Here is a 14,802-nt window from a genome sequence, read left to right as displayed (position 1 = left end):
ACTGTGATCGTAAAGCTATGCGTATTTCAATACCTTCACCAGCTTCTGTGGCCACTTCATAGCAAGTCTACTATTTTCAAAATATATGGTGGTTAAGGCTCCCTGTAAATCGAGTGAGTTCAGAATTTATTACTAGAATTCACTAGCCAGAAAGTGAGCTGTTTATTCATAATCCATTGAGAAACTGCAAACTTCATTTAAGATGCATTTTGTTTAAAATTTATGAGTCACATCAAAACCTTGTATTCTAAATACAAAAATGTCAGCATTTTCTTCTAGACTTTACAGTGCTGGTGGTAATCATCAGAAATGTTATCTGCTGAGTTCTATTTTGACAGCAGAATTTGAAACAGAAAAAATAAAAAGAAAGAAAGAAAAAAAAAAAGACACATCTACCTAAAGCATCTTTATATGACTGAGGGATGAAAGGGGTTCTTTTATCATTTTTTTAAATTTGAAGTTAATCAAAATTTTCCTTTCCAACAATTTTATTAACAAATAATCCACCCTTTGAGGTGGATTCAGCCATCTGTAACACAGAAGCACCCCATCCGTAAATCCTACCGCGTGCGCAGCCTCCCTGCACGCTGCTTACATGTTCATCCACACTGCTCTCCTCTACGTGCCATACACCCATATCCATCTCTCACGGGCTCTGTGCCATGCTCACGCCATCCCAAGCCCCTGCCCACCAGGCATGCACCACCACCCTTGTGTCTCAGCTGGCCAGTCCCTGGGGATAACGCCAAGCCTCGCTCTCCAGACCATGCAGCACCCTCTGCTCATGCACGACCTACGGGCGTTGCATGCATCGGCTCTCACGTGGCGCAGGCACCGCAGGGCTTCACCGCACACACAGATCCAATGAGACATCTAATACTCACAGACCACATCAAACCTACGTGATGCTCCCTGCTCCAAGCCCCCTTTTTTTCCTGTTGCACTGACTCTGTTTAACAACTCACGATGATCCCACCTCTCTAATCTTACGTTAAGTATGTATACGGTGCCACAAGTCTGCATGGGCGAATTGCAAAGGCAAAAAGTGTGGTGTTAAAGGACGTAGGAGGCTTCCTTGGGTGACTATTTTTAAAAGCTATAAAAGTATTTTTTTAGTGCTATAAAAGCACTTCACTTTAAATGATTTTAAATGATGCTTTTGTTTCTTTCTGAAACATTATTTTTACTAACTCTTAGGTTAAATGCTACCAGTGACGTCAAAAACTTCCCTCTATTTGATTAAAGCAGTTTTGCAAAGGCACAAAGTCTACTTTTAAGTGCTTTCTTAAAGGACATTAGTCTATTTTTGAATTTACTAACATCTGCTACATTAGATTTGATAAATTCTTCTATTTCTGGTTCAATTTATACAAAAAGAGTAACATTTTTTGCTGGAAGGGGGCAGGGGAAGACTAGAGCAAATAACTGCATCAAAAGTATTTCAGCTTTGTTTCCATTTAATAAAAGTTTACTTTAAAAGCATCCTGTAAAAATAAATAATTTAAATACATCTTCTGTGTTCGTTTTGCTTGTTTGTTTGCTGTTGTTTGGTTTGAGAGAGAGTATTTTGGCCTTTTCTCACTGTGGACATGGAAAAAAAAAGAAAAAACCAACCTGCTAGAACTATAGCATGCCTGGGACTCAATAAATGAGCCATGCTCAATTGCTACTGAATATACTTCTAACCTCTAGAATGAACTATAAACACTGCAAGGATTAGGCACTTCAAGTGAACTACAGAAAGAAAAATAATTAAAAATCTATTATAGTTACTAGGCCTGGTGAGTTCTACACTCTCCTTTTCAGCTAATACTATTAAACCCAACTTTGTTTTTGGGTTTAATCAAAAACAAACAGTGTTTGTTTTTATTTTTCTTTAAAGCAAATATATGCTGAATTTTTCTGGCTTCTACAGTTCATCAAATCATAGTTCACCACACATTTGATGTATTTTTTTTTTTTCTTATACCAGATGATTTTTCAGCCAAATTGCAGTAAGTGGTTTGTTTAAAAACCACATCCATCTTCAGTAATGGGAGAAATGCAGTGTTTACATACTAAACCTGGTTAAAAGCACACAAAATAAATTTAAAAAAGTACAGTCAAAGGTGTGGTGGTTTTTTTCCCCCTTCTTTCCAGCCACTGAGCTTGCTGTGCACAAAATATGTAACTGCTTAGTCCAGATGGTTACGGTCACGCTCGTTCACCCAAGTTGTCTGACATGTCTCTTTTTGGAATTTAATCCAGGTGTCACACATATAGAAAAACTACACTCTGTTGATACCACCAAAAGCACTGTGCACTTTTAAACCTAAGCATCATATTTTGCTAAAACACAGGATTTACATCATTGTTATCACATCCCATTCCAATAAGCAGGCTAATAAGTAAATGAAGAATTATTTACAAGTAATTTGTGTTTGATCTGTAAGTTTTTTTCCTGTGAATAGTGCTCATGGTGAAGGCAGTTCCCAAGCTCTGTTTCTTACCATAACCATTAACACAATTCATACATTCTGATGGCCCTAAACTTTCAAAACATTCAATAATATTATTTTTTTATTCATACTCAGTTTGTAAGGTTGCAAGTTTATGGCCATATTCTACAACATTTTAAGAGCTTGAAGTTTTATCTGATTTAATAAAAAATATAATGCAGTCAATTGATTAGTTACAGCTTCTCAATGTTCCTACTCATGTTGTAAAGTGTCGTTAAACAGAGATGCAGTTGTGAATTATTAATCATAAATTCTGCGTGGAATGCCCTGCTCCCCAAATCATGCTAAAATAAATAATATTGACAGGTTTAAAAGGTGAATTGTTCCTAATTAGAGCTAAGTAATGTTATGGTGTCCTCTGGATCTAGCCTAATTAAAACAGCATTCCAAAGGTCAAAAGCTAACTTGTATTAATAAATCATAAAGGCTAATAATTGCAGCTGGTGCATTATTTTAATTACTAATAAAAAATATGCTTTGAAAGCTATTTCTCATTATCATTGTGTGAAGTGTTACAATCTATCGTATGTGGAAAATATTCTATTTACATATTCTTTTGTTCTGTTACACTGCTCCGGTTTCAGTTCCAAAAGCAAATCGACTTGCACTAATAATCCTCAGTTCAACTTACAACACCTATCTGATGACCACTTAAGGCAAAGATAGCAATTTTTGAATTAAAGTAATTCTTTTCAAGCACTGTGTTAGCACTGTAAGCCAAACATTCGACTCTTCTACAACATTACTCTGAGTTTGAAGCGAGGAGAAGATTTTCCGAGATTTCATTGAAAGGACAAAAATCAAGACAACTGTGAATATTTATGAGTTCAAAGTGTAGAAACAGGTGTCTACCTACAGCCAGATATATGACCTGCTTGAATATACCACCCTAGATACTTATCTCTATAGAGAATTTTCTTTTTCTCTATGACTTGATTATTCACAACAATAGAGAGCAGCCATGCAAGTACTGGAATATTCATGTTTTCATGCAATTTGATTGGCAGTTCTGTAATTGTGGTAAGCTGCTTTGACCAAGGTTTCTATAGCAACAGCCTTACTGTCAATTCTTACCTGTTTTCTGGTCATCCATTGTACTGAGCTTAGTCTCGTCAGCTACTGTTAAAAGGTAAATGTATAATGGTTAGCCCAGTTAGTGCCCATGCCCCACATGCATCCAACATTCCTTTTGGTTTTTTTTTGTATTTTTTTTTTCAAGTTAGGGGGGCCTTAGCAATGTCATCCTTCATGCATATAAACTGTAACAGTAAGCAAACATTCTAGATAGAAATGGCAGCAAACAAGTAACCTTCATGCAATGTCAGTCGTGTTCACATCACAGGCAGGTACAATATGTTATTTACACGTTAGCACATCGCAACTAGTCAAGACAAGTCAATGCCACCAACCTTACTGTCCTCTGAAGAAGTTGGTGAATTAGGGATTGAAGGTAAGATACTGACAATTATTGTAAAGGAGCAAATCTGATTATAATTTATTATTTTGAGTATGGATTTTTGTGTTTAAGCAATTAAAACTCACTGTTTAAGGTTACTAGATTCCGCACTTCAGAATCTAAATTCAATACAGAAAAATAGATGGGCTGGTTAGCATTTGCTTCCTCTCAGTTGTTTTACCAGTTAAAATGATCATAGTTGATTGCCTGTCTTAGTTGCTCCTAGTTTCAGGGCTTCTGATATAAATATAAAACTTAGATCTCAACCAGAAGTCAGACCACCTTGATTTTCTAATTCTGAAAGATTTCTTCAAAAAAACACTTACATCTTTAATATCTTAATCAAAATCCACCTATAAAATAAAAACTACTAAGGGTCTTTAAGGCTAATTGAATTGTAATCATGAACTGAGAATAATTCTGTGTACCCATAACCACAGCATGGTACATTTTTACACAGTTATTCTACGTGGATTGTTAAATGCACTTTTCACCTCCATTTTAATGAAGACATTCAATATTTACGTATGACTGTATATCCAGAGGGTTCTGATATTTAAATGTATGGACATTTACAAGTGGTAAGAACAATACACAGGCCACTTGGACATTCATGTTAAGAATACTTTACTTCACACCAGTAGACCTTATGCACAGTATTACTGCACATAAATAATGTGTTTGGAATTACAAAATTTATATACTTACAACATGAAAATCAGGTTCAAATAAAACAATTGAAAAAATATCACTCACTACCTAGATCCATGCTTTTGGATTTTCGTGTTTTAACAAACTCCAACTGACTGGCATCTGAAAATTGCTTTGTACGCTTTTCTGACATGCTCTGGCGTCCAAAACCCTCTCGCTGGAAGGCAAGCACTGGATCAACATCTGGACTGAGAGTGCTGTAGGAAGGGAGAAAAATCATACAAACATTTATCAAGATCACGCAACCTTTCACTCTGCAGAGAAAAGCATTTATTTAGCATGTGACTTCTACCAACAATAAAGTACACATTTTTAAATAAACCACTGCAAGTAGTCAGTTACACACACAATGGATTTGTTTTACTGCATCAAGCAATTCCAGTTAGTTAAAAAGAATAAAATAATTCGCTTATGAGCTTTAATGAAAGATGTACATATCTCATGTAAAGCTATACATATACTATCAGAATATATGACCCCAACACAGGAATAATTTGAGAGAGAGAAAAAAAAAATCCTTTTTTTAATGAGAAACCAGTATATTCTCTTAATACCAATTTATCAGATTTTTCTTCATCACAAAATATATTTTGTGAAGCATACACAGAATCTGTCCTGCCTGAAGCCCACAGAGACTTCCCAAAGTTCTTAATTTAAAGACTTTCTATTAGAATTTTATAGCATTTCCTGGTTTTAACTTGGCTATGATAGACAAACATATTTTTACTCAGTACTCCACTACTGAGCAAGTATTCGCCACAATGGTTTCATCATTAAGTTGGACTCAGATTTGGTCTCTTCTGCAGGTTTCTTGCATGACCTTGGCCTCAGAAGCTTTCTGAAGACAGATTTAATAACGTTGGTCTGATGTTGGTAGAATCATGAATGCAAGAACGCAGGCAAAATTAGTTTGATGTGCAAGCTAAACCCTAGGCTTGTAATGTGTCACCATGGCCACACCACGGAGAGAGGGAGACAGGGGGAGAGAGGGAGAGAGAGAGAGAGAGAGAAGCAATTAAAGGACCCCTGTAAGATCACTTACTGCTAATAGACCAACTGAAAGAAAATTCACACAAGGGTCTTCTCACTCCCAGAAAAGGGAAGAGCGTTAATAAGAGCCTGAAGGCAAGCCCAGAGAAGTTAGATTTCTACTTAGGCTGACACAAGGAGAAATCTAAAGCATAAATTACTGAGAAAAACAAACAAACAAACAAAAACAAAAAAACAACACAATAACAAACACAAGTACTTTGCACCATCATTATCTATCCAGTAGGGAAAAAATCCTCAAAATTCCTCTTTCAGTTGTTGCACTTCGCGATAATAAAGCTGAATATCTTGTCACTGAGATCTCTAAGCATGTCTCTCTACATGTCATTCAAAGTATTGTATACCTACATGTTACTATGCAGTGTATTTCAAAATAATTATTTTCTATTTTAAGGGCCAGTTAAAATTCACATTTTATTCCTAGTGAGAAACAGGAAAAGTTTCTGCAGAAATGAACTTATACTTTTAAATTATGTAATGTGAACATGCTTATGCATGCCACATACTGTAATTTATAGAAGCATCTTTGATCGAGAAACACCTGGGTACTAGGCACGACAATGAAGAGAGCTAAGGAAATGTGGCCAGAGGCATTGAGTCCTATAAATGATGAAAATCACTATCTGCATTACTAGGCAGTGTAGAAGAAATTCAGTCTAGTAGTGGCAGATTTACAAATAATAAGATACGTGCATGTGACAAGCATGTAATACTTAAATAAGAGCAGGATCAGAACTTTTTATGAATAAAGTCAATGTCAAGTGCCTTTTGACTTTAATGGTTCTGGCTCAGGCTCTTAATGTTTTACATTTAATTGCAGCAACTATTTCAGAGATGTCTGCACAGTTTAGCAAGGTTTTGAAGCATATGCTTAAAAGCTCTGATGAATCAGAGCCTGAACGAAAAAATAACTATTTAGTCCTCACATTCACACCCACAAAACAGGGAGAAAAATGATCTCCACACAACTAAAAGGTAAAACGGATGAAGTCAATACATACTTCTAGCATTTACAGCAGTGCAACTTGTAGATGAATATGAACCACCTAAGTTTGAAAACATTCTCTGAGTGACTCAACTCAACACCTTTCATAATCAGATCATAAATGGCTTTCCCAAGGCCACACAGGAGTTTCTGGCTCACTACTAGTCAGCATGGGCTCTGAAGGCTAGAAAAATGTGGTTTTACTAAGTGAAAATTTTCTCTAGCAACATCTGTTAATGCAGCTCACGTTAGTTAAGGATGGCCAGCTCCACCCTGCCGAACAAAATGTATCATGTGGCACTTCCTTCAAAAGGGGAGAATTTCTAACACTATTTGTTTTGGCTGCATGCTCTTTTTTCTATATGAGCTTGCTTTGATCAGCATACATAAAGCTTCTAATAAAGCTGAATATCATTTTCATGTAAATACAGCCTGCATGCATATATTCATTTGAAGTCCTGAGAACACACTGAAACTCCAAAGTTAAATAAAACTTGGAAAGGGCATTCTCATGTAGAGGATGGTGTGGTTTGACACAGCATCAGCAATCACAAATTCTGGAGATCAAATCCCGGTGTTTCAACTGTCACCATGTTTAAGGGCGTTCTCCTGCTGCCCCTATCTGTACTTAGCACCTATCTTCCACACACATTTCTTATGGGGATTATTACCGTATGTTTGCATAGTATCTGGAATACAAGAGGTGCTATTTAGCACCAAAAATTACTTACTCTCTGACATCATGAAATCCCACACCTTTTTAGAGTACAAATGTCAGAGTCCTACATAGTGTCATCAGTTTTCATGTTCTGGTTTATTTCTATTATTAATGATCCACAGGTGTTTAAGAAATTAGGGGACATGCAGATCACAGGAGTTTGAATACATCTATTTTGCACAAAAGTATTCAAAAGCCCCACTGAAGATCCATAACTAGAAAAGCCAGAGAGCACAGAGGAGTAACTAATACCCCTAAAAATGTCTCATTTTAATATTTTTCAACTACATTAATAGAAGACAGAAGGTGAATTTAATGCAAGTCATTAAGCATTGCCAAATGCAATTTACTATATTCTAGAATACTTAACAAATAAGGTTTCTGGAATGACAGCTGATCCTTAAAAGAATGTAACCGTCTTCTGACCCTCAATGTTATTAAAATTCCACTTATTAATCCTGTCTTATTGCCCCTTTGTTTTCATAACATTTTCATCAAGGATTAGGGAGATATTGTCAGGCTGGAAAAGCTTACATTTTCTTCTGTGATTCAGAACAGCTGCCATTCTTGTTTGGATAACCCTTCATCCATATTCTTAGTTTTACCCTTTGTGCCTTCCAGCTAAATCATACAATGCACCTTCATTTTACAAGTCTTCCTTCATCCATTAGCAGCAGGAAATTAATGCAACAATCTACTTCTACTGCTATTTACTTTTTTTACAAATAGAATACATTATCCTGTAAGGCGCTGTGCTCATCTACTCTTTTAACTGCAATTGTATTTGAAGACCTTTACAATTTCTTATAAAGATACAGGTTTAAAGGTTTCGAGCATGATCAATTCCACAATATCTAATCTCTATTTTCTTTACTGTAATGCTCATTTTCAAAGAAGTATATGAATAGCAAGATACGCTGCAGAAGTAAATGTAAAAGCATCTGCAGGTTTCAAATGTCCTCTTACTTTATGCTGTATTTTTTTGCTCATATTCGGATAAAAAAAAATCCCTGAGCAATAAGCCATTATATGCGGTCTTGAGTACTATGCTATTTAAACATCTCAGATTTTCAGCTCTAAAAGCTTTTACAGAAGACAGACGGACTTTTCAAGAGCCCAAATTACAGGTATGACTTGTCCACGAGAAGAGCTGCAACATCGAAAAAGGCAAATGAGGATGAAAAAAATTTATCGTTTTATACAATCATTAAAACTGTGTTTAAAAATGCAGAGCACAATTCCCAGACATAAGAAGAAATAAACTAATATAAACCACAGAAGAAGCTGACAGGTGCATATCAGCTGACAGGTGCTATTGCTGTTTTATTAAGATATTGCTGACACATTCATAACAGGCTCGAGAGACAAGAGAAATAAGAAAATTCATATACTTCACACCATTTGTGGTAATTATCTAGCTTTAAGAAGTGGAAGTGTACAGAGGTGGGCTTTTATTTTGCTCCTACTATAGATAATTACAGGACTTGTAAATTAAATCTTAGATCTGTATTAATTGTATACTAACTAAGCAATAAACAGTATTTATTTGCCAGGAATATAAGCAAGTCAATAATAGAAATCAATGCACTTCTCATCAAATCTCATATTAAAATGTATAAAAGTAATTAGAGAATCAACCTAAGATGTAAAGAAATTATTTTTATTATGGATTAAACATATAAAGTAGAATGACTTTCAATATTTTTAAATGTGAAATTATTATAGTACACTGCCTATGCATGATACACATCATATTATGATATAAAAGGTATGCCTTCATAATAAAGAAGTCTTAACTAATTCTTGTTGCAAAACCATTAACACTAACAAGGTAATACAAAGACCTGCCTTGTCCTCTAAATAGATTTTAAAATTACTGTATGTTATTAGGAAAATCAAGAAAATATAAAGAAGTATATTAGAAGGCTCCTAAGTATTTACAAAAGTATAAAAATAAAACCTTTCGCTTACAGACATAGAAAGTTTTTTTTTTTTACAGTGAGAATTATAAATTAAACTTTCAAATTGGAATTTCTTCATCTTTGCTAAATTTAGCTTTTTTTTCAGCTATCTCAGTTGGTAACTAAATTAATATTAAATCTTCAAATGAGCACAGCTATATGCTGATTTGGTCTTAAAACAATTAGCAAATTTCCACAAATGGGCTTGGAGACAGCACAAAACTCCATCCAGAAGTAAAAAAAGTTTAACAAATAATATGTACAGACTTCCTTCCTGAAACAGGAGCAATTACAAGTCTAAAAATAGTGAAATCTAAATGTGATGGAAAAAAAAAAAAAGATTAATATTAGCAGTAGCCAAAAATTAAACTAAAGATAAAGATGTAACTGCAGTCATCTATTTTTAACTTCTTACCAGTCTGTTGACTCATTAATTGCAGCTTTAGTCCATCCACCAGCATCAACAGTGCCAAATCCAACATCATCATGGGAACTAGATGACGACTGGTCAGAGAGATGTGGAGGGAGTACTGACAGCCTGTCATCTTCAATAATGACAGTGTCATCTTGGGGCATGTTCACTGTTGGAGACAGCTGATATTTACCTGAAAAACAAAAGGAAATAAAACAAAAATGAAAACTAAATCATCGCAGAGAGTACCTTGAATAACTTATAAACACAATCAATAAAACATCATGTCAAACAGCAATCCTACTGATAAGAGCAACATAACACAGATAGTAACATTAGCCATGACTCACTTTATATACATAGTCCTATGCAGAGGTCTGAAAAGTAACATACACCACTTGTACCTGCAGCCTACTGCAAGAAGTCAGTATCTTCTCTTGCATCAAACACTTCTGAGGTAATGAAGGGAATGCGTACATAAATATTATAAACCCACTACCACTGCTCCTTTTACAGTGATAAATATATACATATAATTGTATTTTCCAGTATTTCAATTCATTTGGATGCATAAGTCTGTGTATCAGTTTTCAAACTGCTGAGTACAGAGTAGAAGCAACTTTTAAGCTTATAGAAAATTTTGTTACCAAAACAAACTAAACAGCCATAAAGACTATCAGAAAGAGTAACATTTTCATTGCAATGCTTTGGTCTAAGCTGAATAAATCTGTTTTTTGAGGATATATGCATGAGATACAGAATTGAGAGAATGGGGATTATCTATCATTATTTGGAAGATGGTAGACACATAGAATTATCACCATTTCAGTTCTTAACTTGAAATAAACAGGTTATTTTAGTATTTAGAAACACTAAGCTAAAACTTGCTGTAAGGAAAAAAAATAATTTGCAAACCTGAATTAAAATTATAGAGTTATCTTAGGCAATGGCAAAGTATTAAGTGTGATTCCTTCATATGAGATGCACATATTATTTTTTTTCTCTGAAAGAATCTTTAAAAATGTTTCTTCCTCCTGGATCCTCCTTGCTGATCCTCAAGCAAAAAAACAAACAAACAAACAAACAAACAAACAAACAAAAAAACTACCACTTAAAATGTTTGGTCCTAACTCTCACTACACACAATATTATTTCTAATGAAAGATCATGACATCACATGAATTTTACTACTGGATATGTATTACTTTCTAAAACAATTAGTAAAATTGTCACATCTCATGAGGGGAAAAGCCCTAGCTTAATCAACCATTAAGCTGACAACAAACTTGACTATTCTGATGCATACAGGAAACATACAGGAAAATTCTGATTTCCATAACATGAGCCACTTGTATGGATACGGCAAATATTCACCCTATATTTTTACTACAGATATGACAAAGTTGTCAGACTGCATGCAATTAGGTGAAAAGTACTCCCCTTCTGTCCATTCCCCACCCACCCACCCACCCACCCACTTTTTTTTTTTTCCTGGAAATGTTTCAGTTACTGTTACCACTTTTTTGCAATTATAGGGGAAAAAAAAAAGGCACGCGTAAAGAGTAATTAGCTAATTACTACGTAGCTAGCTAAAATCATCAGTGCACTAGATAATACATTTTGTATAGCTTTCCAAAGGGGGAAAAACTGGCTTCAAAAGAGATCTTTGAAAAAGGTGAAAGTGGCTGGAAGGAAAAGGTCCTGCATAGCAAACAGCTCATCACTGTCAAAATGAAATGAATGGTTCAGTTTGCATAACAGCTGATTCTTTGCCCAGCAATAGCTTCTTTGATGGACAGGTTAATGTTTAGCGTGGTGATGTACTTCTTTCCAAACATAATGCCTACAAGATTGTTAACTCTGTAGTTAATAATGTCTCCAAAGAATTGATTGAGAAAAGGTATAACCTTACGGCATTCTGCAGATTGAACTTCCCATTTGAGAGGCTCAAGTAATTCAGTAACATTTTTAACTTTTCACTACCCTTCTTTATATCTGACAAGGGTGAAGAGTGGCATTTTAATAGTTGCTTTGGAATTAAGCAGAAAACCCATCTGACATGCCTATGCTTTTCACTGCAGATGAAGCTAAAAGCAGGTGAAAGGCTTCACCTCCAGCAGATGGTTAGCCATACCTCAGCAAAAGGCTCGGTATGTCCTTTGTAGAGAGCTCAGCTGAAGTGGACAGAAAATACCCCTTGGAGAAAGCAACTCTGCAAGTTTTGTGAGAAACATTACAAGGAAACATCAAAGAAACTTCAAACCTAGTAATCATCACTATATTTGATTGATCTACAAATCTGAGACTTTACTTGAGCTGCCAACAAACCTCTCCGAGACAACAATTTTCTCTCAGGCTAGAAAAGTGCTATTAAATTTAGAATCTGAATACACTTCAAGTCCAGTTCTGCATACATTAATTCAAGTTCAGCTCTGTAGTAATATGTAGTATTGTGTACACTGTAATGAGGAAGGGAAATTCTTCCTTTCAAGTGTGTCTCATGTCAGGACAATGAGGCTCAAATTTCTTGAACAAGTTACCGAACGAAACAACGGTAGCCAGGGGACCATACCTAAGCCTAGGGTAAGAAGGGTTCCCATCTGTCTGTGCAGAAAAAGGAATCTCAGAGCTCCAATACCAAATGGATGGTCGGTCTTCAGGTCTATGAGGACTTACAGTTTACAAGGAAAATTATGCCAAAAAACAATGCTTCAAACTTGATCAAAAATGGTTTGGATCTGAATTAAGCCACCAATATAAAGTACTCTAAAACAAACAAACAAATAAACAAAAAACCTGAGCATACACAATACATAAAATGATCAGCTGGCTTTCTTCCATAGAAGCCAACTACTCCAGCTCCCAGAAGGTCCTATTAAATCTTAAAAATCCTTGAAAGTCTGTTAATCTCTTTGTTAAAACAATTTGGCTCCCATACCGCACTGCACTGGGAAGACCAACTCACCCTTCTATATCTGGCCCGATTCTTGTACACAAGATGAGAAAATACTAATAGAAATAATAATAAAAGAAAATAGCGATGGTGATGATGGCAATAGCTATAAGACTTCCTACAGGAGTGATACGGAGGATTGGGCAATAAGAAATTAGAACTTCTCCAGATCTTATTTATTTTTCACTAACAGCATATTTGTCCCCAACACTAGAGTGAGTTATGGCAAAATTTCCCCCAGATAGACACATCATTTAATTTTCCAGGCTAATTAAAGGTGTGGGATTGGGAATAGATGCATGAGGAATGTCTAAGGACATAAATGTCTCCACAATATCCAGGCTTTGGATCTCCAGAGAGTACTCAGAACTGTCAAGACTGTAGTAGACCACCATGTTCGGCTCAGATTCACGGCTGGGGAACTGCATTCCGCTTGTAAAGGGTTATGTTCATTTCATCGGCACAAACACTCTACATCTCTAGCTTTTTTTTTTTTTATTTTTTAGTGCTTCCTCCTGATTTCTATCCTGATGATAGCAATTATTTGTGCAGAGAACAAAGTACTTCCTGTTGTGCAGTAACTATCATTTTTTACCAAGTTCTGGAGGATACTTCAGGATGAAAAGCCGATTCAATGCAAGCCATTGTTATTTTGTGTAACCTCTGAAAAATAACTCTGTTTAGTCACTGCTAGCAACAAAACCCACTATGTTCGTAAAAAAAAATACCAGCAACTGGAAGAAAGAGATGAAAGAGGACTTTGTACTAAACTGTATTTTGAATAAGAATAATTTATATAGACAGCAGCTATGTATTTGCGTATTGCAAAACTCAGGAGCATAATGGATTCTATACAAGAATGGTGTATCAGAAGGAAAGACTTGAATTTTTAATCACAGAGACAAGCAAACTAGCATAACAGTTATTTCAAATGTACTACCATCATGCAACCTGAAAGCATTAAAAATAAATAAATAAACCTAAGGGTTTATCATAGCTGTCTAATTCTTAGAAGAGAGTATCTGCATTGTATCATTCTCTGAACACAGAAAACCATTCTGTACATACAAAAACATCATTCCCTGAATATAAAGAGGTATTACCTCTCTTCTTCATCAAAAAATTTCAGTTAAATAAATATCAAGTGAAGAAGCATAAGAAAATCTATAAATTTATAGCAATAATCTTCTAGAGACGTAGATCAATATAACAATCATCCGAAAAATTAAAAGATTTGTGCTGCCTTTCTCCAGTAAGCAAATATTACTTTACATAACTCAAATGGCATTCTAAAATGGGTATTTCATTCCCACTCTCACAGCAAGGCTCTGACAAGCAGTTCTGCTGTCAGTTATAGGTTGAAAGAGTAAAGCAAACCGTTTTAAATACCTTCCCTGAAAATTACATTAGGTATATTTAAAAGAAACAAAACTCATTTAAAAGTTTTGTTCCAACTTTAAGCAATGACTGAGGAGAGCAGGAATTTTCCAGACCTTAAGACTATCACTTTTGAAAAGTTGAGCTTGGGAAAGAAAGCACTCAAAATGCATCAGTTTTATCAAATAGCAAAGGAATCGGAAAGCCACAGTACTCAGCACATGAAATCAAACTGAGATTTTTGCTTGCCGCCAAGTACCAGGAGTTTGCATAGTTAAATCTATTGAGGGCTGAATAAAAAGACACCAAGTGATTCAGAGAGCCCCTAAGTCAGATGGCTCCTCAATACTAGGAGAGCACTCAGGGGAATCAGCACTACAAAAAGTGCTATAAAAGCACTCCTTTTTGCTTCTTTTCATGGTCAGAACCAGGATGGGGAGGGCCAGACCCCTGGACTTACTCAGCCAGACTATTCTTCTAACTGATCCTTGCTTTTAGGCCAATTTTCAAGAGAGGAGGAAAACTTCTGAAGAGTCACGGAACACTGCCTTCTCAGGAAAATAAAGGGAGTTGTGAGTTTTCTCCTTATGTATGCTAGTCCAGCAAGTGCACTGGATAATAAAGGAGCCTTACAAACTGTAGCTACCTGAACCAAACAACCTGTATTATACGCCTCTGCCA

General features: G+C 35.5%; 1 protein-coding gene across 27 annotated transcripts in view; it reads right to left on the bottom strand.

Moving 5' to 3' along the window:
• The window catches only part of PARD3 (par-3 family cell polarity regulator), a 453,149-nt gene that overhangs the window by 158,762 nt on the left and 279,585 nt on the right, over positions 1–14,802 (bottom strand). For 11 of the 27 annotated variants that reach the window (XM_040546998.1, XM_040546987.1, XM_040546991.1 and 8 more), the window contains 3 exons: positions 9,795–9,984; positions 4,711–4,862; positions 3,573–3,617 (listed from right to left, as the gene is read on the bottom strand). In XM_040546998.1, coding sequence (XP_040402932.1) covers positions 3,573–3,617; positions 4,711–4,862; positions 9,795–9,984 — 387 coding nt within the window. The remainder of the gene's footprint in view (positions 1–3,572; positions 3,618–4,710; positions 4,863–9,794; positions 9,985–14,802) is intronic. The other 16 variants (XM_040546988.1, XM_040547005.1, XM_040547013.1 and 13 more) reach the window with 3 other exon arrangements.

Source organism: Cygnus olor, chromosome 2 (assembly GCF_009769625.2).
Source record: "Cygnus olor isolate bCygOlo1 chromosome 2, bCygOlo1.pri.v2, whole genome shotgun sequence".
Lineage (NCBI taxonomy): Eukaryota > Metazoa > Chordata > Aves > Anseriformes > Anatidae > Cygnus > Cygnus olor.
Note: the sequence above shows the minus strand (reverse complement) of the source record. Positions and strands in the feature narration are given on the sequence as shown.